This window comes from Cydia strobilella, chromosome 1, assembly GCF_947568885.1.
Source record: "Cydia strobilella chromosome 1, ilCydStro3.1, whole genome shotgun sequence".
Classification (NCBI taxonomy): Eukaryota; Metazoa; Arthropoda; class Insecta; order Lepidoptera; family Tortricidae; genus Cydia; species Cydia strobilella.
The window spans coordinates 8,824,257-8,848,914 of NC_086041.1; the positions used below are offsets into that span (position 1 = coordinate 8,824,257).

Genomic DNA, 24,658 nt, shown 5'->3' on the forward strand with positions numbered 1-24,658 from the left:
GGCACTGAAGTCTAGTCTTAATATGACTCGATAGTATCGACCAATCATCTAAAATAATGCGTTGTAGCAATGCAAAAAAGAATTTATTTTAAATCTGCAATGCTAAAGCCCAAACATTAACAATACAATACATATACTTGTTCTCCCAACGTACTGTGCATGTCCCGTCGGTGACCGTGTCCCAGAAGTATGCTGCAGCCGTATGCAAACCACTACCATTCTTCTGGGTTATCGTAATTCGAACTGAAATTACAAATGTTACGCTAACTGTAACAAAACGTTATGTATCTACTAGACAATAAAGTGAATGATAATATGTATGTACATTATAGATAGGTTGAGTTAGACCAAGCTAAGTTGGCAGCGATTTTTTATATCCCAGACCGTGCAAGTGTTATTTTAAATATCAAACTTGGAAACTTGTATGAAATTATGACAAAATATTTAGATCACAACGGTTACACACACTGTTGTATTTTTAGTCGCTATTGGCGACATGTTTCTGCATAGTGTAAGCCGTTCGCAATTCGCATAAAAAAACCGCAAATCGATGTACAGGTTAGCCGTTTGGCACACGCATACTAGAGGTCAAAACAAAAATTTTGACCCGCAGTTCCTAAAAACATTTCCCTGAAAAATTTAATTTTTGTGTAGGTATCAAAACTGCAAGTATTTGCGTTTTCTTTGAGAGATAAGTATCTGTACGTAAGAACTATATATAATCTGTGGTTTCGGGCCCTTCGCGGGTCCTTCTTCAGGCACGACCCTGAAGAAGGGCCCGAAACATGCCAAAAGCGACTAAAAATACAAGTGAGTGTAACCGTTGTGATCTAAATATTTTAAAATATGTCTCACGAAAGTTTAATTTAAATTATGACTTATGTATGAAATTTTAAATAACACTTGCACAGTCTGTGCTATCAAAATCGCTGCCAACTTAGCTTGGTCTAACATGTGCGAATAATAAAAACCGGACAAGTGCGAGTCGGGCACGCCCACCGAGGGTTCCGTACTTTTTAGTATTTTTTTTATGATATAGGAGGCAAACGAGCAGACGGATCACCTGTTTGTTTGTTTGTATAGCGCCAACAGAAATACATCATCTGTGAAAATTTCAACTGTCTAGCTATCACGGTTCATGAGCATGAGATACAGCCTCGTGACAGACAGACAGACAGACGGACAGCGGAATCTTAGTAATAGGGTCCCGTTTTTACCCTTTGGGTACGGAACCCTAAAAACATCCTATGAAGAACGGGTCATTGGGAGTATTTGCCTGAAGCTTAATTGTAGCTGTTGTGGGGTGCATCTAATATGTACGTCTACGTGCATGTCGAGTCATAAATTATTAAGCCATAATGCTAGAGGGCCCTCCACACTCGTGCGCGAATCGCGGCGCGAAGCCGCGAACGCGTGTGGAGTCTAGTTCGCTAATCAGCGAAATCCAATCCACACTCGCGTTCGCGATTTCGCGCCGCGTAATCTGGAGCGAACTTAGCACTCTGTCTCTATGTAAGGCGAGGTTTAGTTAGACTAGCAAGAACTCGCATGCAATTTTCGTTACATTGCCGACTACTGAGGTAAAGTGCATTCAAAAGTTTGATCAGATACCGCAATGTACTGAAAATTGCATGCAAGTTCTTGCTAGTCTAAACCGCGCTTAACTCTAGTGACAGGTAGCGAAGCGCAGCATCCTCAGTTTATTGACCTACTTGCACGTTGGGTTTGGCCCCACAATAACTTCCTATCCTATTGATAATCGATAGGATCCTGTCATAATAAATCTGTTCAATCGATGTGGACTTCCTATTTTAGAGTTAGGCCATAGCGCTGATTGTCATTCAGGTATCATTCATTTACTAACGATATTAATTCATGAACTGTAAATTTGCGATGTGACATTTAAAAATACCGGATATTCGTTACGCTTAAATTTATAAATTAATTAGATAAATACTTACAGATATACTTGAAGGGCTTATTAAGCTTTGCAATCCTTGCCATTGTTTTATCGGTAATCAAACCAATCCATTGTGGTGTTCTCGAATGACTGTACACGTTTCCGCCAAGAATAAGTTCTATGGTGTCTCTAATTATTTTCTGGACTTCTTCTACGTTGAAGACAAGATCCTGTAAGCATTTCAACAACATAATATCAGCACTCAGTGAAAATGTACCTAACTAGAATACCTATTACAGTAGTATTATAATAATTTAAAACGTAAGTGTTTAAATATACCTCTTCGTCATCATCTTTAGGTGCAGCCATTTTATTTATCACCAAAGAGCATATAATCACTATGTTTATCACTTAATCTTTTATGTATTTGTCACGAAATCAATTCTACTGAAAAGAACAATAATTTTTATTCAAGATAGATTGACACATGCAATAAACATTCGGGTAGTAGGGCATTTTTTTAAAAACAATATCTATGCAGCCAGGAAAAAGGCGGGAAAAATTATTCTCCCTTTAAGGCTTCTATAGTTGGTCAAACCAAATTGGCAGTAAATAAGAACAAAAAAAAAACTATACATATCCTTTTCTTTTGTGTGCTAGTACTAGTGTAAGACAAAGATAGTATGATTCCCTCTGTCTATGTTTGAAATGACACAGTCCTTTGACAAACTATATTCTCCTTGCAACAAATCGCATGTGATTTTTGGTACATTGCGGCTTTGTGATTGCGGTTTTTAGGGCCCTCCACACTCGTGCGCGAATCGCGGCGCGAAGCCGCGAACGCGATTGTGGAGTCTAGTTCGCTAATCAGCGAAATCGACTCCACACTCGCGTTCGCGGCTTCGGACCGCGTAGTCTGGAGCGAGCTATAGGTTCAACCAAAGATAGATATAACCACAAACTACTAAGAAGATACTACGTATTATAACTCTGTAATAGATGGATACAGTCTAAGGAAAAAACGTGCCTCGAAAATCAAGAAAATTTGATTCTCGTTTAGAGGGCGCTACTAGCTTTGGCCTACTGTCGTATAGATGGCGTTGACGGTTTCGTTTGTTATTTAACAATTTTAACGCATATCAGTGAAAGTCAAAATCATAAAAATAATTAATGCAAATAAAAAAAATCATTTATCCATATTTAAATACAATTTATCGTATTTTTATAAATCTTCATTTTTAGTTTTAAAGTGTGTCGACAGATGGCAGTGAATTTACTGGGGTTACAATTCAACGAATTAACGCGGTATATGCCCTAGTGAGTATTGTATTCTTTAGGGCCCTCCAAACTACCCGGCGCGAAGCCGCGAACGCGAGTGTGGAGTCGATTTCGCTGATTAGCGACCTAGACTCCACACTCGCGTTCGCGGCTTCGCGCCGCGATTCGCGCACGAGTGTGGAAGGGGCTTTGGCTCTCGGCTCTCGGCTCTCTATCGCTCGAATATACAATCGAAATTTCGTTCTCTTCGTTATCTGCCTCTATCGCTCGAATGCGCAGAGCGATAGAGAGGCAGATAACAAAATTTCGATTTTCGTTGTTCGCCTTTCAGTATATATATACCGTATATACCCACTTGTTCGCGGACTTCGCGGTGGGATTTCTCTTTAGCCCGCTCCAGACCTTCGCGCAAGAGTGTTGAGTTGGTGTTGAGGGCCCTTTTGCTTTCAACGGCATATGAACGCTACATTATTGTAGCCCTTGGAGTTTCCGAACGAAATTTTCTCATAACCCATTATTTTTTTCAATTGTATTGTGTTGTGTATTTTGGTATGTTTGTGTCGTATTTTAACCCATTTCGCGTGAGAAAGAATTTACAAAACAGGTGGTGTAACTCACGGAATAATGTCGTAGATGAACACAACTATTGTTACTAGTGAGTCACTATTCCAAAAATTAATGGAGCTGAAGGTCTGGGTCGAGGGAATACAAAGAATTGTTTGTGGGGTCACGGAGACTACTACTTGTCAGGTCAGTTTTGGTATTTTTTATAATTAACTAATATGCTGAAATTATTAAGTAGGTTTTTGGGGCAATTAGCTTTCGTGTTGCTAATGAAAGGTTTTTTACAGGATGTAGTTTTTGCTCTAGCCCATGCCACTGGTAAAGTAGGCAGATTTACGCTGATCGAACGGTGGCGGAATAATGAACGACTACTTGCCCCTCAAGAATATCCTTTGAAGGTACGTGTTTTTCTACCAGATCAAAATCTTATAGGGTCACATAGAACCATAGAATGTAGTCATGTTGAGTAATAGAAACTGTTTATTTTACTCTGGGTAAAAGGAACAATATGAGAATTCCCTACAAGTGTTTCTCTTACCCTATCTAACCTTAATAATACATCTTTTTTTATAGATACTCATGAAATGGGGAGAGTATTCCAATGATATTCAATTTATTTTGAGGCGATCTGATTCTGGAAGTGGTCAGAAGTTATCACAACCAACAAATAACTCTAGATCTCCAATTGCAAATGGGTGAGTGATTGATCATGTCTCTCAATCTCTGATTGATCATGATCCAATTATTTTATCAGTATGTAGTCAAGTTCAAGAAGAAGATAAAGTATCAATTCAGACAAAGTTTTTCTGTGCTACCTATCTCTAAATTTAGCTCAGTCACTTTCACTTTTTCTCAACATTTAACCGCTTAACTCCTAGTTAGACCAAGACAAGTCTGCAATGATTACTTGCACTGTGTGTGCTATCAAATTCTTTGCAGACTTATCTTGTTCTACCTAGCACTTTAAAATGTCAAAAACCCTTACTAATTCTACTTTTAACTCATATCTTAAACTAGAAACAGTAATGTCTAGCTACTCAGAGACCTTTAAAAAGGTCCCCCTTTCCATTCTATTTTGAATCTTTATTTTGGCAAATCAAAATTGCATTTGTCTTGGGGAGTTTTGATTTGTGGGCGTGAAGAGGGGGTGTGTGTGTGTGTGTGTGTGTGTGTGTGTGTGAGAGTCACCATTTCACAAGATTACTATGTAATAGAGGTAATTTTGAAATTTTAATGAATTAAGGTTAATGTTATTTAAGTGGTTTTACACCTTTTCAAGTTTTTATTATTATTGCTGTCATTATTACTAATACTAGATATATCTCTTAAGATTTAATTTAAACTTTTCTTAAATAAGACAACATTCCGAATTCAAAAACAAAACTAAAGCGTCTGGGATAAGTGGAAGTATCTCACAATTATCTGCAGCAGAGTTTAAGGTTCTTAGTAGAATGCATAAATGTAAAAGTCCTAGTTTAATACCTAATTTTAATTCACATCATTTAATACCTAATGTCCATACTTCAAGACCAACACTGTGCTACCTCACTTAGGTACCAACTTTTCTGATAATTTCTGTTCTACATGGGGTTGTATTTCGAACCTAACCATATAAGCATATGTCTACTTTTCTTTCACCAATTTATAATTTCGGGAGGTTACAGTTTTAACTTAACCTTCTTTAATCATAGTTAGGGAATAATTTTTCTAAATACATTGAATCTAATTTTCATGTATTTTGAAAAACCGGCCAAGTGCGAGTTGGACTCGCGCACAAAGGGTTCCGTACCATTACGCAAAACACGGCAAAAAATCACGTTTGTGGTATGGGAGAAGCAGGATGCGACATGCAGGTTCTGCCAGGAATCAGAGGAGACTGCAATGCACATTCTCTGTTCCTGTGGACCACTAATGTCAAAAAGAAGTATGCACTTAGGGCGGCACATACTGCAACCCTATGAGGTACAGAACATTACGGCCCAAAGAATCTGGAATTTTCTGGACTCAACGGGCATTAGTAACGAACTTTAAAGGGCCATCACAATAGATCACTGCTTGGTCGACGTGACACTCACAGGCCCACAACACCCCAACAATAATAATAATAATAATGGGAGCCCCACTTAAATATTTATATTATTCTGTTTTTAGTATTCGTTGTTATAGTGGCAACTGACACTCATCATCATTTCACATCATCTGTGAACATTTCAACTGTCTAGCTATCACGGTTCATGAGATACAGCCTGGTGACAGACAGACAGACGGACAGACAGACAGACAGACGTACAGTGGAGTCTTAGTAATAGGATCCCGTTTTTACCCTTTGGGTACGGAACCCTAAAAAACGGCCTTCTACCAACTTTTTAGGTTGGGAGGGAGACATAATAAAGAATTGTATTGTAATAAATAAATAAATAACTTTTCTTCCAACTTATTATTGCAGTGAGGGTTGAGCAGGTACATAAATAAAAAAATAAAATTAATTTATTTCAGACATGGTCCATATTTTGTTAGTTGTTAAATAAAACTTATAACTATGGTTAACTTAAAAATAAACTTAAATAAACTATCTTAGGTGCTAAAGATAAATGCAGATAAAGAAACAAAACAATTTATTTATAATAATGTCTTTAATAATTTTAGGAGCCATAACACTTCTAACTCCAACATCTTGGACAGCCAGAACTCACCAAACAGAATAAACCCGGGACCCACTTACAATAATATAAGCAACACCTCTCCGGGAAATCCAGTGGGTGTGGTGAAAGGAGTGCAGCAATCCAAGACTCCAGAATCTGACAGTCCTGTGCTTAAACATGTTCCACCTTATAGGTAAGAAGTTACCGATCCTAGCATACATATAACAATTGTGCATTTATTTATTCATTTAAACTTTATTGCACAAACAAAGATAAATGTACAAATGGCGGACTTAATGCAAAAAGGCATTCTCTACCAGTCAACCATTGGGGCAAGTAAAACAGAGACATATGTTGGTGCAGGAGAGATTCATCAATTATAAAGAGAAATCAGCATGTTTGTGTGTTTCTATGATTACAAAATAAAGGCCTTAAAATTTATAGTCTATGATGGTTCATTATTTTTAGTATGTGGGTATTTTTGCACTTTGTAGTTTTTCCTCAGTCACCCGTTGACCACAAACGCTGTAAAGAGTTCGAAACGTCGGGATGTATTATAAATTCAATATACGCGATATAATCCGTTTTCATAGTTTTATTTCATGAGTAACTATCGCGGTAACCGAAGACAATATTACAAAATACAGGTTAAAATACAACTAACAGAATTTCTTTGATTTATATGGGATGTAACAAAAGTAGTGGCAATCCATTAAGGGCATATTCGGTATCGTCTTCCGATTAGGAAAAATTAGAAGAAAAAATTTATGGACACAAAAAAAAATCTATGGGGCCAGGGCAGGTCGTCCAAGTCGGCCAATCCTCCATAGTCCATACAAAGGCCAAAAAAATTTCACGTCAAAAAAATATTTCTTCTACCTTTTCCTAATCAGAACATGATACTGAATATGCCCTTAAATGGATCCCTAATATTAATGGATTAATTTGTTTGGAGGTCCTGTTATCAAAGAATGACAGAAATTCATATGATTTCCTATAGTATTTTATACAGTCGTGATATTAATAGAGAGCTTCCCAGTCGAGTACAGTGTTTAGGCCACGAAGCTTGCCGAGTCGGGAGCCCATAGTGTTAAGTATGTGACTAATATGGTATACCAAGTCTTAATTTAACCATTAAAGTTGACGAGTGACGAGTAGAAAAAATACATAGAACATACAAGGCTTTAAGGATTCATTTGTCTGTTTGATATTAGGGCTACTCTACGAATCTTACATGATTAAACAAACACCAAATGTAACCAGGGAACCACCACCACCTTACCGGTCTCCGCCGCCCCCGACGCAGTCTCGTAAGTCGCCAACCCGAATGCGGCCGCGCTCCTCGCACATGTCCCCAGTGAACTTGCCTGAAGAGGAGCCCCGGAGCCCTGAAGCCGTCACCTACAACAGTCAGTACAGGGAGCTCGTCTCACTTGTCAACTACCAGAGGGAGAAGCTCACCACGCAGCAAGCTGATCTCATTAAGGTGAATTTAGTTTTGATAAAGCAATTACTAGATTAATGCAGACAACCTCGATATTAAACAATCGTAAATTTGCGTGCGACATGTCACGTCGAGTTTTATTTAACTACATTTATGAGACAAGAGATGATAGTGAATCTGAATCTACGTTTTTGATAAGTACTTACCATAAACAGAACTTTCTCCTGACACGTCCGCTAATTTGACAATCTTGTAAGTGACAACAGTTAGAGTTAGACCAAGAAAAGTCTACAACGATTTTGATAGCATACGCAGTGCAAGTGTTATTTTAAACGTCATAATTTCATAGAAGTTTGATGTTTAAAATAACACTTGCACTGCATGTGCTATCAAAATCGTTGTAGACTTTTCTTGGTCTAACTCTAACTGTTGTCACTTACAAGATTGTCAAATTAGCGGACGTGTCAGGAGAAAGTTCTGTTTATGGTAAGTACTTATCAAAAACGTAGATTCAGATTCACTATCATCTCTTGTCTCATAAATGTAGTTAAATGCAGACTTGTCTTGGTCTAACTCTAGTGTCATATTCTTGTTATAAGTTAAATCAGAAAAGATGATCGTGTATTATTACAGTTAAATTCGGTTTGGCTCAACTAAATTGTCAACCATGTCGGTTTGGTTTATACATACAATTCCTTAAATACATACAATTCCTTAAAGGCCCTGTAAAATAATAATAAAAAAAAAACATACAATTCTTCATTTGTTTACGATTTGCCAAATCGGTGCATCAGTAAATAATAGTTATTTTCGATACAAGTGCGGAAAAGAGGAAATTCGAAACGAGTGGCGATAAATTAAAACACGACCGCAGGGAGTGTTTTAAATCGACACGAGTTGCGAATTACCTATTCGCACGTGTATCGAACATCGTTTTACAGTACATATGGCCCTTTAAACTTTCGACATATGCACAAAAAGTGCACTTTACGCACTAGTGCGAGAAAGTAGCACCATATGTACTGTAAAATAACTTAACAAGGTATTTTCGAATTTTTCGATGCTTATGTTGGTACTTTTATAAATGATATAATTCATAATTAATATTTGCCAATTTGCGCAAAATATAGCTATTTGATTGTTAAGATTAATATATGCGTGTGATTTGCAGTATGATGCTGAAATAGGTTTTTGGGAGAATAAAGGAAGGGAGCAGGAACGGCAAGTGGAACTTCTGCAGCAGCAGATCAGCTCTGCGGATAATCAGCTCAGAATAAGTACTGAACAGGTAAAGGCACTGTTGAAATGTGGTTTCGTTAGAAAATCAAATTTTGGTTCTTATTTAGTAAAAAATGATTCCTTCGAAAGCATTTCTTGTTTTGCAATTTTATTTCTTACAACTAACTATTGTTTTATATTACACATCATATCCCTTGCATGTAATGTTAGTGCATTTGCACACGGTCCATTAAAATACGCTTGAAAGTGAAGAAAACGATCTAGAAACTTGTACATATGTTATAAACTGAAATATCATCATATATTAAAGAAAAAGTGACACAGCCATCCAGTGGTGAAGGTCGGATACCAACCGGCGTCTTTAGCAATCCGGGCTAACGCCTTGAACCTCTAGCTCACCCAGCCACGGCGGAACCCGTCCCAATTTCTCGACTATATATATCCCATCTTACTAAGACCAGGTATTTTTGACCAACCCTAAGGGCAAGCAGTACGCGCTTGCACCTCCTATACGAATTCCTTACGGGATATTACGATATAACAGTGAGACTGGTACTGCCATTGTTTGTGTTTGATTGGTGATCCGGCCTTGACCACTGCAGGGCTTCGTCACGTTTTCTTTAATATATGACATCAATTTCAGATTATAATTTATATATAGTAGTGTGACTACCAGTGATCGGAATAGGCAGAGTATGGGACCAAAGTTCCGGAAACGTACTAAGCAAATAACGCATTCCTCGTTTGTGTCCAATACAATCAATAGGTGTAAAATAAAACAACCAATTTATTTTGTAACTTTCTATATATAAACAAGTTTGGAAACAAATCAAATTATTTTATTAAACTTAACTAACCGAAAGAGTAACTAACGGTCTAAGTTAGTTAAGTTAATATGTCACACGATAGTTTAAATTCGATTATTTTATTAAATATTTTCATTTGTGTTTTTTAAGTAGTCACACTACTATATATATATTATAAACTGTAATAGATGTCATGTATTAGAGAAAAAGTGACGAAGCCCTCCAGTGGTGAAGGCCGGATTCAAAACCGGCGTCTTTAGCTATAATATATAAATATGTAATTTCTTAAATCTAAATACACATAATCTCGCTACTTAATTATTTAATTAGGCGTAAAATAAAACAACCAATTTTTTTTAACTTTCTATACATATTTCTTAAATCTAAATACTCATAATCTCGCTACTCAATGTAATTACAAAATTATTTAAATTATTAGTTGTAAATATGATCCTGATTCTGACGAAATTGACGATATATAATTTTGTATTTACATTGAGTAGCGAGATTATGTGTATTTCGATTTAAGAAATATGTATAGAAAGTTTAAAAAAAATTGGTTGTTTTATTTTACTATATATTTGTATTGGACAAAAACGAGGAATACCATGGTTTTTTACCGTATTTATAACAATATCAGTTACTTAGTACGTTTCTTCTAAAATCTTGTCGCAAGTCAGTCTCCACTTTATGACTTTGTTCTACCAAGTTTAGGTATTTTTACTCGGCCTGTTCCGAACACAAATCAAAAATACTAGATTAAATAATTTGATTTGTTCCCGTTGTGTGTACATATGTAATTTCTGTTACTGTATCAAAATTCACATTTTAATTTGAACTCAATACAGAAGCTTTTCGAGCAGGTGCAAGCGTTAACCTACTTAGAAGAAGAGAGTGATGTTGTGAAACAGAACGAGAAAACCTTGAAGTCGGAGATAGTGCTGGTGCGGTCAAAGCTGGCCAACTGCGAGACTGAGCTGCTGCAGTGCAAGAATAAGATACGGAAGATTATGGAGGACATACATAATGAACAGAGGATTATTAATAGTAGACAGCAGGAGAATAGGTAAACATTCATAAATTATAAACTGAAATAGATATCAAACACTAAAGAAAAAGTGACCAAGTCCACCCATGGCCGTGGCGGGAATCGAACCTTCGTCTTCAGTCTACGCGGCTAACGTCCTAAACCACTAGACCACCCGGCCACAAATCAAAATATTTCATAAAAATAATAAGTTGGATTCATAAATAATTTAATTTATGTAACGTCATTATCAGTGATATGATAATATGGTGACATAAATTCAATCACACAGCTAAATAAGAAATAATGCTTCACGAGCATATTTATTAAGGCTACGCTCACGAAACAATACATTACAATTATTTGACAGTAAAAAGGATATCACCTGATATTTTACATTTGTATATTTTTTACAGACAAGCTTTAGAAAGATCAATGTTGGCTGAAGTAGACAATTTGCAAACTCAAATTCAACAAGCAAAACATGCAACAGAAATAAACCATTTGACCGCTGAAAACTTAAAGCGCGAGGTTTGTAAATATTATGTATTAGGATTGTTCAAAATAATAACATTTAGGCTTCAATAAAAATAATATTTTTTGTAGGTTGGAGTTCTAGAAGACGCAATAATGGAAAAGAAGAGACAAGTCGAGCGACTCGTACAAGAAATGAAAGAAGCTAATCTTCAAAGTCTCTCTGGCAGCGTGGACGAACTTAGACATCCTCTTGATGGTAAGAACCTGGTTCACAATTCTTGTCATGAGATATTCAAACGCCGCAATTTCTTGTCATGTTGGGTCAACTTGCCATAAACAGTCACCGCCGACGATTAGCTAGCGTTATCTTTGCAAGCGTGTTTTCTCTTAATTCTTGGGCAGTATAGACCAACAAGTGGTAGAAAAATAATGATTTGCAAATTTTGAAGTTAACTTACGTACAGTCACCATCAGATATATCGGAGCGGCCGAGGTGCTCAAAAATATCTGAACACGCACTCTAACGCCTTGACAATAGAGGCGTGTTCGGATATTTGTGAGCACCTCGGCCGCTCCTATATGTCTGATGGCGACTGTACACGTACAGTCACCTGCGAAGAAAAGGTACCCCCCATGCATAGATATTTGTATACAAAGGTGCTAAGCTAATAGTATTGCCGACTGTACAAACATACGAACATTGCGAGTTAAATAAATGTTTCTAAAAAGTTAGTGTCTAATCAATAATCATATCTATTCGTCAGGATTATGCAAAGCTGGCAGTGCACGGAGAATCATAGGATCACCTCGGCAACTGGAAAATGCTGCTCCCACCAATAAGAATCCGCATGGTGTATGGGTTTAGCATGTCAACCATATTGAGTTAATTCAATCAAGATGACCCCTTTTTTACCAGAAGATCTTTTAAGTTTGGCAGAGTATTATGATACCTAAGTTCCTATGTTAATCACTTATGGTTGCCATAGCGGTATATAAGCGGTGATATAAAGTTTGATCAGCAGATACGTTTATGATTAACATTGTCATAAAGAGTGGTAATGTATTTGTACTAAACATTTAGTTAAATTATCAATACTTTTCCCACAATTAAAAAAGGATCATTATAATAAAAGCTCGCATGAAACACATATGATTGGGTAGAAAATAAACGTGCATTTTCTTCAAATGTTTCTTAGGAGTTAATTAGTGGTATTTGTGTTCAAACTAGTGTCATATAAATTATACTTAGGGTCACAAATTGTGTCTTATCATATCATATTTTAATTTAAGATTATTAGACGAATTTTATTAACTAAATACTTATAGAAAACTTACATTGGAATTTTCTATATTCTATGTAATAAAAGTATTATCATGTCTTGCCATCCTCATAAAGTATTTGTACCTTTTTTTTTCTGGTTTTTATGGAGGCTTTGGACACTAGGTGAACATGTCAGCCTCATAATTGTACCTTGAAAATGTTACTTCATAGATATTCTTCGGAGGGAACAAACATACCTACTCAAATGTCTCATATGTATAAGTGTTAGATATACCTACATATTTACATTATTAGTTATAGGTGTATGCGGAACACTTAGAAAGATGATAATTATGGTCACTTATTTTACCAATTTTATGACTCATGACTCATCAGAATAAGTATTATATAATATAATACTTATTAATAATTATATTATAAAAATAATACAAATGGTACTATTACTTGAAACAACTCCTAGTTATATTTTCTTATATATCCTAGGTATTTTGAGTAGTTAATGAATAATTTGCAATACAGATATGTTTAATGATAATAATCTAGTCGAAAATATAAGCCATTGCAATACTTATGTGTGAACCAATAGAATTATCTCGTGTTATAGTGAAATTGAAACTTAAATTATGTCAGCATTTATGGGAAACTGAGTATTTCAAAAGTATTTAATTAGGCCTAATATACTATGTAATACGAACCTGTATGTTACTTAATTGTAATCTGTATTATTATTGTGCTTGGTTTCTGTAATAGTAGTTAGAATGTTTGTCTATAATTCATATATCTAGTAAAGTGATTTAAAGAACTTATAAGAGTATAATTTATACAAACCAACTAAGTTCGAGTAAATATGACTTGCGCCCAGTGTTCTGACCATATTTAGTTCTGACGTTCACACAATTGTTTACAATGTTTTAAATATTTCCTTAAGACCTGCTCACGGTTGACCGGTTTATTATCACACTGAAGTTTAAGGTTTATATATGTTTAACCGCAATAGAGACAATAAAAAACAGGTCAAGAGCATGTCGACCCATGCTCAGCCTACCTAGGGTTCCGTAGTTCTCTGTCTGTCACAAAACGAGAACGAAATTATTTCATTTCATTTATTTACTGCAATCCATGAAATGATAATAAATCCAATTATAGATCCTAAGGCCACTTGTAAGTTTTACGTGTAGGGAGGGACACAGCTATACTACAGAATGAGAGATGAATATCTCTATCTTATTCTCATCATCATTCGCTTGCCCTTGTCCCATTCACTTGGGGTCGGCGCAGCATGTCTTTTTCTTCCATACCTCTGTCACCTGTCATCTCATCATTCACTTGCGTTCGTTTCATATCATCTCTCACAGTTCATCCGCCTTTTCCTCTCCTCGTACCTCCCTCCACATTATTTCTTAATACCTTTCTCGTCACATGACTTTCATCCCTCCGCATCACATGCCCGTGCCACGCTAGGCGATTTGCCCTTACTTTTATCTGTATCTCATTCTAACAAATAGCTTTGTCTCTACTTACGTAAGTAAAACTTACAAGTGTATCTCGGCGAGGAATGAAATAAACCGTTGATACGTATGGAAGCGTCATAGGTGAGCGATCGCAAAACGCGAAGCGAAGCGGCGAGGAACAAACAAACCGTCGATACGTATGGAAGTGTCCTAGGTGAGCGATCTAGGCGCGATATATTTATAATAATATAGCTTGTGGCGAGCTGTTGGGAGTGACGACCCCACGGACCCGAGTGCTCCAGAGAGTCGGTCAGGGTCTCCGTCTCCGGCGTGTCTTCGTCGGTCGGAGTGGACCCCAAGGGGACCCGCAGGACTCTCAGCTCTGGCTTGCCTTCATTGGCCGTCCAGAGGGGAGTCGTAAGAGTTATATACTCCAGGGGTGGAAGTGTTAAAGGGCATAACGCCGCGAGTAACTTCGGAGAAAGCGCAGCACACCTCTCGACACCCCTGAGCCGCTCACTCCGGTGTTGCGTCTGGCCATCTTTACGATGGCGCATCAGGTGCCCATCTAACGAGTGGCGAGTCACCGCCTGCCTCGATAACTTGTGCAAGCAATGTTATGGCAGGTGTCCGGACTTCTTTGTAATAGCCCAGTCTTTTAACCACCCAAACTTAAACCATAGATCAGTACTCTGTCCATACTCTCTACAATAGTTTCCAATGCCTGCTGAAACCGGTTCACGGATATCTATTGATGTACCCGTGAATGGGTTCCACCAGGCGTTCTACATGACATCAAATCTCTCCAAACGGCCTCTACGTGTTGGATTTATATCCCCACGCACGCCTTATAAATGACCGGGCTCGAAAGACCCGAGAGTTTTAAAACGGAGATACACATAATAATAATAATATATTTATTGCTTTCACATTGGTAAAATTACAGATGTTCTTAATCGATAATGTATCACAACATGATAGTTTGATGTTAGAAAGATATCGACCTTTTTCCTATTTAATAAAGTTGATTTTTGTATTGTGTACTACAGCAATTGTCATAAAATTTAAGAAAAATAACTAGTGGCCCTAGCTGTGAGCTGTAGACGCCGCGTAAAGCTTAAAAAATTTAAAAATTAAAAGTGCTTAATTCGTTTTCATTTAGTCATTAATATCATTATCACAGCGAACTCACAAAGGTCTTAAGTGCCTTAGACCCTACTGGCGCTTAATAGCAGGGGAGGCAACGTTGCTAAATGTGTAGTCACTCGAGCGAGTAGAGCGTCATAAAGACCTATTGGAATCGAAAGATTAGATGATAGGAAAAAACATATATATCATATTTTCTTTTTTAGCAAGCAGGAAAGCGTCTACAGATTTTTTAAATGTAAAAAAAAACCACCATGTGAGTTACTCGAGCGCGTCAGATATTGGTAGTGTCAGTCGCGCAACATGTCTCTGATAACAAGGGTATGTTAATATGCCGGTTTACGTTGTTATACGGAAGGGTAGAAAATTTGGAAAAAAATAATTTACTCGAGCGCGTCAGATATTCAAAGGGGTTGTTTTAAATGGACCCTACAAAAGTGTCTATTTCAGCGATCCGTAAGCAAGTGGCAGTCACAAAGTTGCAAAAAAAACCAGCCATCTTGAAATACTCGAGCGGGCCAGATTATTATACAGATACAGACAGGTTCAGATTGATGTCCCAGTTATGTAAAACCTTAATCTGACGATAATGTGGAGCAGTATCCTTATTCTGACGATTTGAATTTTTATTTTTATTTTTCAAGATAATTAAAAAAAATCCTGTCGTATGTATTTATTTTATTTGTAAACTTTTTTGTGCTTAATAAACTGAGCAGAATGCTACTAAGTAGATCAAAATCGACCTGGGGGGTCAAGAGATATCACAGTTTGAAGATTTCTAAATAAATGTTGGTTAACAACGAATTTTTTAACCGACTTCAAGATTTCAAAAGGAGGAGGTTATCAATTCGGTTGTTTTTTTTTATTAATGTTTGTTACTCCATAACTCCGTCATTTCTGGACCGATTTTGATATACATACAGATTGGTCCCGTTTTTGTCAAAACGCAGTTCTGATGATAGGATCCATGAGGAATCGAGGGAACTCCTCGAATGTTAAAGGCTAACATATAGTGATTTTAGTATTTTCATCAACAAATCAAGCACTTACATTTTAAAAAGTGACATTTGATGAAGTGGAACTGCTGATGATAATCAGAACGGAACTCTTTAAAGACGCATAGTTCACGTTTGGCGATTTGTCCTCTTCGTTATGTTTGTTAAGCAAGTTAGGTTTTCAAGAAACATTTTTGTCAAGCTCGAGTTCTGATGATGGGATCCATGAGGAATCGAGGGAACTCCTCAGATGTGAAAGGCAAACATATAGTGATTTTTGTATTTTTATCAACAAATCCAGCATTTCCATTTTAAAAAGTGACATTTGATGAAGTGGAACTGCTGATGATGATCAGAACGGAACTCTTTAATGACGCATAGTTCACGTTTGGCGATTTGTCCACTTCGTTATGTTTGTTAAGTAAGTTAGGTTTTCAAGAAACATTTTTGTCAAGCTCGAGTTCTGATGATGGGATCCATGAGGAATCGAGGGAACTCCTCAAATGTGAAAGGCAGTGATTTTTATCAACAAATCTAGCATTTCCATTTTAAAAAGTGACATTTGATGTAGTGTAACTGCTGATGATGATCAGAATGGAACTCTTTAATGACGCATAGTTTGTCCTCTTTATGTTTGTTAAGCAACTTAAGTTTTTAAGACATATTTTTGTCAAGCTCGAGTTCTGATGATGAGACCCATGAGGAACCGAGGGAACTCCTCAAATGTGAAAGGCATACATATTGTGATTTTTGTATTTCCATCAACAAATCCAGCATTTACATTTAAAAAAGTGACATTTGATGAAGTGGAACTGCTGATGATGATCAGAATGGAACTCTTCAATGACACATAGTTCACGTTTGGCAATTTGTTATCTTCCTTATGGACCCACGGAATCATTTTTACGCACGTGTTTCATACAATGTTTTACTATGCATTGTGCGAGTAAATAAAAAACATCATAGCAAATAAGTTTAATTATTAAAAAATTGAAAACAAAAAGCACTAGTGCGGAAAAGTGCTCTTTTCCGCACTAGTGCGAGAAAGTAGCACCATATGTACTGTAAAAAAAAATTGAAAACAAAAAGCACTAGTCCGGAAAAGCAGTACTTTCCGCATGATATGGATCCGTAGGAAACGCACTTTTCGAGCACATGCATTGTAAAAAGAATTTTCAAAATCGGTCCAGAAATGACGGAGTTATGGAGTAACAAATATTAAAAAAAAACATACAACCGAATTGATAACCTCATCCTTTTGAAATCTTGAAGTCGGTTAATAACAATTAAATATCTGAGTTTCAAAAGCGAATTTTATTTGATTGATCGATTGTTGTAACGTTTTGCCAAGCAGTATATCGAAATGTAGTAAGTGTGTTGTGTGAGCACAACGCGTTGATATTGAAATCATATTTTTATCTTATTCAGAATTTTACGTTGCTCGTGTTGACTGCGCCGTATTTGGCTAATAAAATTAATAAAACACCGATATGTGATTCGATAAAAATAAAAACAACATTTAAATTAATCTTATATTCAATTTATATCTATTCGAAAAACGTCAAATCTTGTCCATATATTACAAATAGCTGAAATAAATGCGACTTTCACGCAGTTTTTCTTCTGTACGAGACAAACATAAATTCTATTTACATGTACTTCATTGAACTAAAGTAATAAAGAACATTTAAATCTAAAGCAACATACCTACTTAATAATACAGATTCTCAGCGACAACCATTTACATATTCTCACTCTTATTCATAGAAAAGTAGGTACTTATGTATAACAGGCATATTGTAAAGAATCTAAACTCAATATTTTCATACAACTGAAATCACATTTGAAACACTAGACTTCAAGAGTTCATAGCGGACCTCGTACGCCGCTTCATGTTGAGTAAACACTATGCTTTTTCTTCCTTCTCCCTGTTATACCGTTCTAGCTCCTTAAGGAACTGTCCTTTGTTCTTCATTACGTTAGGTCGGTCACCTCGGCACTTGGGGCAGAACCACTTTCCCTTGGGTTTTGTGATGAGGGAGACGCAAGAGAAGTGGAACCACTCTATCGGACAGAGGTCGTTGTCACAAAGGATCATCTCGCCGAAGGATATCTGGTCGCATAGGCAGTATCGCGGCTCGTCGGGGTCGATGGCGTCCGTCTCTTCCGGGGGCGTCTCTGACCGCTGGGCCGTTTGACGTGCCTTGCGCTTCTTCTTTTTGCCTATAGCTATAATATAAATGTTCAAGATCAGTATCATTTTAAAGCTGGTACAACTCAAAAGAGTTATTTACTGTAAAAAGTGGCAGTTTAAAATAAATTATGCGGGGGCAGGATTGCTTGGGGAAGATAGTAGAGGGTGCTGTCTGGGGCGCCATTCGTTTTGTAGTAAGTGGAACGTCCACTTTTGGCAAACACAGTTACAGCATAATGTAGAGCTAATGCTATGACTGCTATCAGATTCGGAGGACTAATTTTTCTGCATTTTATAACAATTTAAAATTATTTAAGGGGGTAAAATAGTTATTTTCGATACAAATTGCGGAAAAGAGGAAATTCGAAACGAGTGGCGATAAATTAAAACACGACCGCAGGGAGTATTTTAAATCGACACGAGTTGCGACTTACCTATTCGCACGCATAAACGTTTTTCATTACATATGGCCCTTTATCGAACATGCGCATCAGCTGCTGCTACCGCCAGTCCGCCACTGTGTTAAAGTATGACAATATCTATGGGGCTAATATAAACATTAGGTTGTGGCATCTTACTTTTCTTATGTGTTGTGTTGTGGGTATGGCGCTGTTCGTCCCGCTCGCTAGAATCTGCGCCGTCTGTAGCGGCGCCAGCGGTTGCCGTTCGCGAACGCCGAGCCCGCTTTGACCATCTCTCTCCTGTCAAACACAAGTATTAGGAAAAACATTAAACCTTGCCGATTAAAGGCACTTCACTTACACTAACACATTTACTTTAAGTTAATTTAACTCATGTTTTTTTATCGAAATAAAGGCCAATATTTATTTCTAGTATTTTGATATCTATGCAGTTCAAGGGCTCACTCTTTAATAGAAAAAGATAATCTTATTGCGATTCCTATTAGAGGAAAGAGAAAATAGTGCCATGCTTTGCCCTTATCACCGACCGGGTGGCATCATAGGTAGGAGCGCGAAGGTGAAATACCGAAATTTATAAGAGTGAAACAGAAACATCCTATGCTGCCCAAATTTTACATGAATATTCTTTCTCTTACCTCCGGTCGCTCGGTGGCGCGTCTATAACTACTTGTATATACTATGTCTATGATGCAGTTGTATGCAGTAATCCTCACCAGTCTTGTCCCTCTCCTTGTCCTCCTTCTTGTCGGGGGCGCGCTCGGGCGGCGGCGCGTGCACGGGGGGCGCGGGTGGCGCGCTGGGCTCCTTCTCGTTGCGCGCCGGCTCGGGGGCTGGGGCGGGCTCCTCCTTGGTCGTGCCGTTGGTGTTCACTTCCAGACAGGAAACTAATGAGAGAATATCATTTTTTACCTTTGCTAGTTTAAGGTGTCAAAAACTTGATTTTTATTCATAAACTTCATCCTTGACTCTATTGTTATTGTTTTGTCCCTATTCTTTGAAATAACTGTGCAGTAACTGCATACATTTTTTGAGTGGGTATTTCTATACTTACTCAGCTTCTTATGGTCAGCTTCGAGCGACCTCTGTTTGTTGTCAATGAGGTCCTGCAACAGCTGTACGACCTGTAGTTTCTCATCTCCGATCTCTTGTGCCGCAACGAGAGCACTCTGTAAGCGCATGGCGGCGCGCCCGCGGCGACGCTCTTCTGTGTTTGCACCGATGCATACTGCTAAATGAGTTTCAGCATCACGAAGGCATTCTGAGAAAATAATGGTAATAATCACTTTGAAGTAATGCTGCGCTACACATTTAAATTGTATGTAATATTAATTACATTTATTACACTTGTAAAACAAAAAAATCTGTTTTATCCTACTAAATAATATTTGTAGTTAATATTGACAATTTTGTATTTTTACAAAGACGTTCTTTCTAATACTGATGTAAGCTTTCAAGATTCTGAGTCTAGAGTTGGGCACATTCCCCATTTTGTATGGGGAACTGTCCCGGGAATTCCCGGGAATGGCACAACTAATTCTGACAGATTATTATTTTTATTTACTTAAACAGGACTCAATTGCATTTAATTAAGCTTGTAGTCCTGGAGAAAAACGGAGTTGGAGGTAATTTAAAGCTTATGTTTTCTTCATTGCTGAGTGGTGTTGATCAGTCTGTCAATTGTGGTTGGTGCAATTGGCCCTTAATAAATCATAAATATCATAATAGTTAAGGACATAGCTTGCAAGTATTCATTTGCTTTACCAAAGTTATCTTTGTTTTGGGTGTACATATATAGTTTTTGATAACCTTTAGCTAAACATTTACATGTATTGTATTCTATATACATTTGATTGTAGAATCAATGAGAAAGTAAATTTTACCAGAATCAACCCAATATGGATGCTATATAATTAAATACATAAAATCTACAATTTTTCTTATACATACTGGTAAATATCCATCCATCCTTAGCTACGGACTCATCTTACGGGCTAACTCTGTGGATGTTGAAAGGGCATTTAAACTCCAAAAGAGGTGTGTTCGGGCAATAACAAATACTCGGATAAGTAGTAGTTGTAAACCAATATTTAAACAGCTGAACATCTTACACTTAATGTGTAATTAAATTTGTAGTTTCGTCAAGTCACCCAAAATACTTTATTAAATGCTCTGAAGTGTGTATATATAAACCTCCTAAACCAACCTCGCTGTAGGGCTAACATTTAAAAAAAGAACGCCTACAATATGAGTATAGTAATCTACAACAAGTTACCGGACCAAATAAATACACTCGAGGGTCCCAAAACTCTCTCGAGGGTCTCAAAATTTAGACACACCTTAAGAACTTGGCTTCTTAATCACTGCTTCTACAGCGTTAGTGATTATATGAATCATAGTAATGTATAATAATGATATAGAGCATGGTTGATGGTATGTTTATTTTTAGGATTCATGTTCATTTTTAAATTATTATTACTTTAATTTTGTGTATAAATATGAAAATAAATTCTCTAGTTGTCAAATTGTCCACTGTTGTTTGTTTGTATCTTTAAAAATATGTTTATCTAATGTAAACTCCAAAATGTATTGCATGCATGTGGCATACAGCTGGAAAAGGTGAAACTGTTCCATCCTAAATTTAAAATTTTTATTCCATTCTATCCTAAATTTTAAAGAACATGAAAAAAAAAGCATTTCACCCCATACTATCCACAGTTTAACAGCTAGCTAGTCATATAATCAAGCATTGAACAAAACAATGAAAATAAAGAAAAAGTAGTAAGCAATGCCGTACATTGTACAATGGGAAAGCTATAATCATGTACAAAGACATTTATTTTGCATGTCCATACAGATTGACGTTAATATAGAAACTTCAAGTGTATAAAATAAAATCAAGCACAAATTGTAAATGTGCCACCACTATTCCAGTTTGGATGTTTAGTATTGTGGGAAATGAACTAAAATAACGCTAGAAGTGTTTATTTTGGTCACTAAAAAATTGAAGCTAGCGTTACTATAAAAAGCAAGTTGTACGTATACAAAATGAGGCTGATGCTAACGTCAACACATCTTACGATTTTACATCATACATCAAAGAATTCTCGAAATATAGTGTTTCCAATAGAAAAGGTGACTGTAAGGAAGCTTAGAAAAACAAAAAAATACCTCTGTAAGTTACGTCCAGCTCTCGCATACGCGATAAATGTCGTTGTAGATCATTCGGCAGATTTTCCACACAATCTAAGTAGTTTTCTACATAGGTTGCTGAGAGCAACGCTTCAGTAGAAGCCTGGCCTAACATGATTACTGATTCAACACAATTTTCATAATCAAAAAGTATAAATGGACTATTTTTTTTCACTTTCCAAGCAAATAACAAGTTTGCTCGTTGCACTCAACAACCAACGAACCAACCGCAAGCAAGAAGCGACTTCTACGCTTGATTCAATACGTTTCGTTTCATATGTTTGACATTTGACTAACCATAGATATAAATATAAACATTTCAGTTTTTCATTTAAAATTGGAGATGTAGTTACAAATTTCATGATAGAATACTAATTATGTTATACAAACTTTTGAAATTCACAAAATCTTACGAATAAATAATTTAAAAAAAATATTTCAGTAAAAAAGTTTGTTTATTTTTCTAAAAACAAAACGCTTAAACTGTCAATGTAGTGACTGTCAAGCAAGAGAAAACTGTTTCAGCCTTTACTAGAAACGCGCCATCAGGAGTATTCGTCCGGAATAAAAAAAAAATTAAAAACTCAGTGGTTTTGTGATTGATCTGACCACTATTTATAGTTGGTCAAACCAATTTGTCAGTCAGTAACAACCAGGAAAATTATACTTATCCCTTTCTTTTGGGTGCTAGTACTAGTGTAAGACAAAGATAGTATGATTCTCTCTGTCTATGTTTGAAATGAGACAGACATTTGACAAACTATATATTTACGAAACCTATACAAAAACGAATAATTTTAACAGAAATGCATACTTGTGTTTCATACTAAAGCTTGTTTCAATTATAACAATGTTTCAATCATTAATACTACCATACTTTCAGTCGGTTATGTGTGGGGACGATTGAAACGCGGGGAGCGTTTTAATCGTCCCCAAGTGCGTTGTTTCTACCGTCCCCACATCGCAAGTTTTACTTCAAGGTCAAATATTATTCACAAACAACACTCCATCGCTGTTTAATGGCAGTTAGGCTCCTCAACACTATTGCGTCGCTCGCTCGAGCGCTATTGGTCAAGGACTTAAGTATGACCGACCTACATACACTGAGGCATAGACTGAGTACTGCGTCACATGTATAGGTGTTGTAGTTTTCAAGGAATTTGGCTTGTTTCAATCATAACGTGTTTCAATTGTCCCCGTTCTACCCTATCTCTTTCTCGCTCTCACTTAAGGTTCGGCGCACCGTGTGTCGTCTCCCTGCCTCCCTGCCTCGAGCCGTCGAGCCACGAGCCCACCGTTTACAATCGCGTCTCGTGGCGCGGCTGCGGCTCGCGAGTCAAAGGGGCTCGTGACGGGCTAGCGCGGGACGCGCGCTTGCTGTTTAAGTCCGATTTACATTCGCTTGCGAGCCACGAGCCGAGCTGCGAGTCGAGCCACGAGACGCGAGTGTAATCGGTGGGCTCGTGGCTCGTCTCTCGATCAAAACGAGAGCCGTCTTAAACTATGCTGGAGCCCTTGGGTACTCAAGAATTTGGGGCCCTTTTGGAAAGTAAAGAAAGCGAATTAAACTAAAACCCGATTCAACCAGACTCGGTTGCTCACTGTTACTGTCTGTCCATCCGGGCCCCCTGAGGAAGGGGGCCCTGGGCACGGGCCCCGTGTGCCCTTATGGTAAAGACGGTACTGAATATAACCATAACTTTAGAGTTAATCTGGGGGTCCCTTTGTTTGTCATAATTATTGAAAGTCATAATGTAATGATTGTCATATTATCATTAGTCATAATTCTGAAACCGTTAACTTTTCAGGATTTTCCTCAGGTTATCCTATAGATAATAGGTTAGGTTAGGTTTGTTTTATGGCAATCCTGAAAAGAAAAGTTACGCGTTCCTGAGAAAAACCAAATTATGACTAACGAAAATGTGGACAAACAATACATTATGACAAAACTATATGGGAAACAATAAAGACCCATAATCTGGTCCTTCCGACTTGTTTCATCATACGTGTCATAGAACCTGACTATGTACAGCGACCTGCAAAATTGCATGGACTTGGCGTGGACACATTATTAATGAATTAATTCATATAACCAAGCAATTTTGGGGCTTGATGGAGGGGAAATAAGTAATACAAATACACATTATGATATTACATTATGCAAAGCAACCGACACCACCTACTTATTTTGCACCCACGTTTTCTTCGTCATAAAATGATCTCGCAGTCTGACATATTGAGTCGTTCGTACTGGCACGTTTTATAAAACATTAGATTGTCATAGTGTCAACTTAACGTAGTATTAAAATAACATTTTTGGCAGTTAACATCCGATATGGTCGTTTGACCTTGCAAAACTAAATTTCGTGTTATTTTTTCTTGTGTTGTGTAGTTTCGTGTTAAAATTTTCAGTGTCATGTCTTCTACTCTTATCTTCGTGGGATACCCGGAGGATGCGAAAAGTTTGATTACAAAGTAAGTCATTTGTTATTACCGTAACCTACAAGATCATGATGATTGATGATAAACTAGTGTGATGATCTGATAAAGGGCCAGTGTTCAGTGTCACATAATCAACATGTCGTGTTTTACTCTTTACAGC

General features: G+C 37.1%; 4 protein-coding genes across 6 annotated transcripts in view; 2 read left to right on the top strand and 2 right to left on the bottom strand.

Moving 5' to 3' along the window:
* Positions 1 to 57: 57 nt before the first annotated feature.
* LOC134740767 (dynein light chain Tctex-type 1-like) lies at positions 58 to 2,311 on the bottom strand. The gene is made up of 3 exons (XM_063673371.1): positions 2,240 to 2,311; positions 1,962 to 2,130; positions 58 to 243 (listed from the first exon to the last, which is right to left on the bottom strand). The coding sequence occupies exons 1-3, from the start codon at positions 2,267 to 2,269 to the stop codon at positions 89 to 91; spliced, it is 354 nt and encodes a 117-aa protein (XP_063529441.1). The 5' UTR covers positions 2,270 to 2,311; the 3' UTR covers positions 58 to 88.
* Positions 2,312 to 3,651: 1,340 nt separating this feature from the next.
* Positions 3,652 to 13,459, top strand: LOC134740653 (ras association domain-containing protein 8). Of its 3 annotated transcripts, none has more exons than XM_063673201.1 (10): positions 3,662 to 3,928; positions 4,030 to 4,140; positions 4,316 to 4,437; positions 6,389 to 6,577; positions 7,648 to 7,870; positions 9,000 to 9,116; positions 10,722 to 10,939; positions 11,317 to 11,431; positions 11,507 to 11,633; positions 12,142 to 13,459. In XM_063673201.1, the coding sequence occupies exons 1-10, from the start codon at positions 3,812 to 3,814 to the stop codon at positions 12,240 to 12,242; spliced, it is 1,440 nt and encodes a 479-aa protein (XP_063529271.1). In that variant the 5' UTR covers positions 3,662 to 3,811; the 3' UTR covers positions 12,243 to 13,459. The 3 variants fall into 3 exon arrangements, with proteins under 3 accessions (XP_063529286.1, XP_063529271.1, XP_063529279.1); XM_063673209.1 differs by having other exon boundaries at positions 3,663 to 3,928; positions 10,737 to 10,939; XM_063673216.1 differs by lacking the exon at positions 6,389 to 6,577 and having other exon boundaries at positions 3,652 to 3,928.
* Positions 13,460 to 17,769: 4,310 nt separating this feature from the next.
* LOC134740711 (inhibitor of growth protein 1) lies at positions 17,770 to 22,292 on the bottom strand. The gene is made up of 5 exons (XM_063673286.1): positions 22,036 to 22,292; positions 19,919 to 20,125; positions 19,581 to 19,751; positions 19,024 to 19,146; positions 17,770 to 18,480 (listed from the first exon to the last, which is right to left on the bottom strand). The coding sequence occupies exons 1-5, from the start codon at positions 22,169 to 22,171 to the stop codon at positions 18,158 to 18,160; spliced, it is 960 nt and encodes a 319-aa protein (XP_063529356.1). The 5' UTR covers positions 22,172 to 22,292; the 3' UTR covers positions 17,770 to 18,157.
* Positions 22,293 to 24,372: 2,080 nt separating this feature from the next.
* LOC134740724 (microtubule-associated protein Jupiter) overlaps positions 24,373 to 24,658 on the top strand; it is a 167,755-nt gene continuing 167,469 nt past the window's right edge. Inside the window, exon 1 of the mRNA XM_063673320.1 lies at positions 24,373 to 24,531. Coding sequence (XP_063529390.1) covers positions 24,473 to 24,531 — 59 coding nt within the window. The 5' untranslated portion in view covers positions 24,373 to 24,472. The remainder of the gene's footprint in view (positions 24,532 to 24,658) is intronic.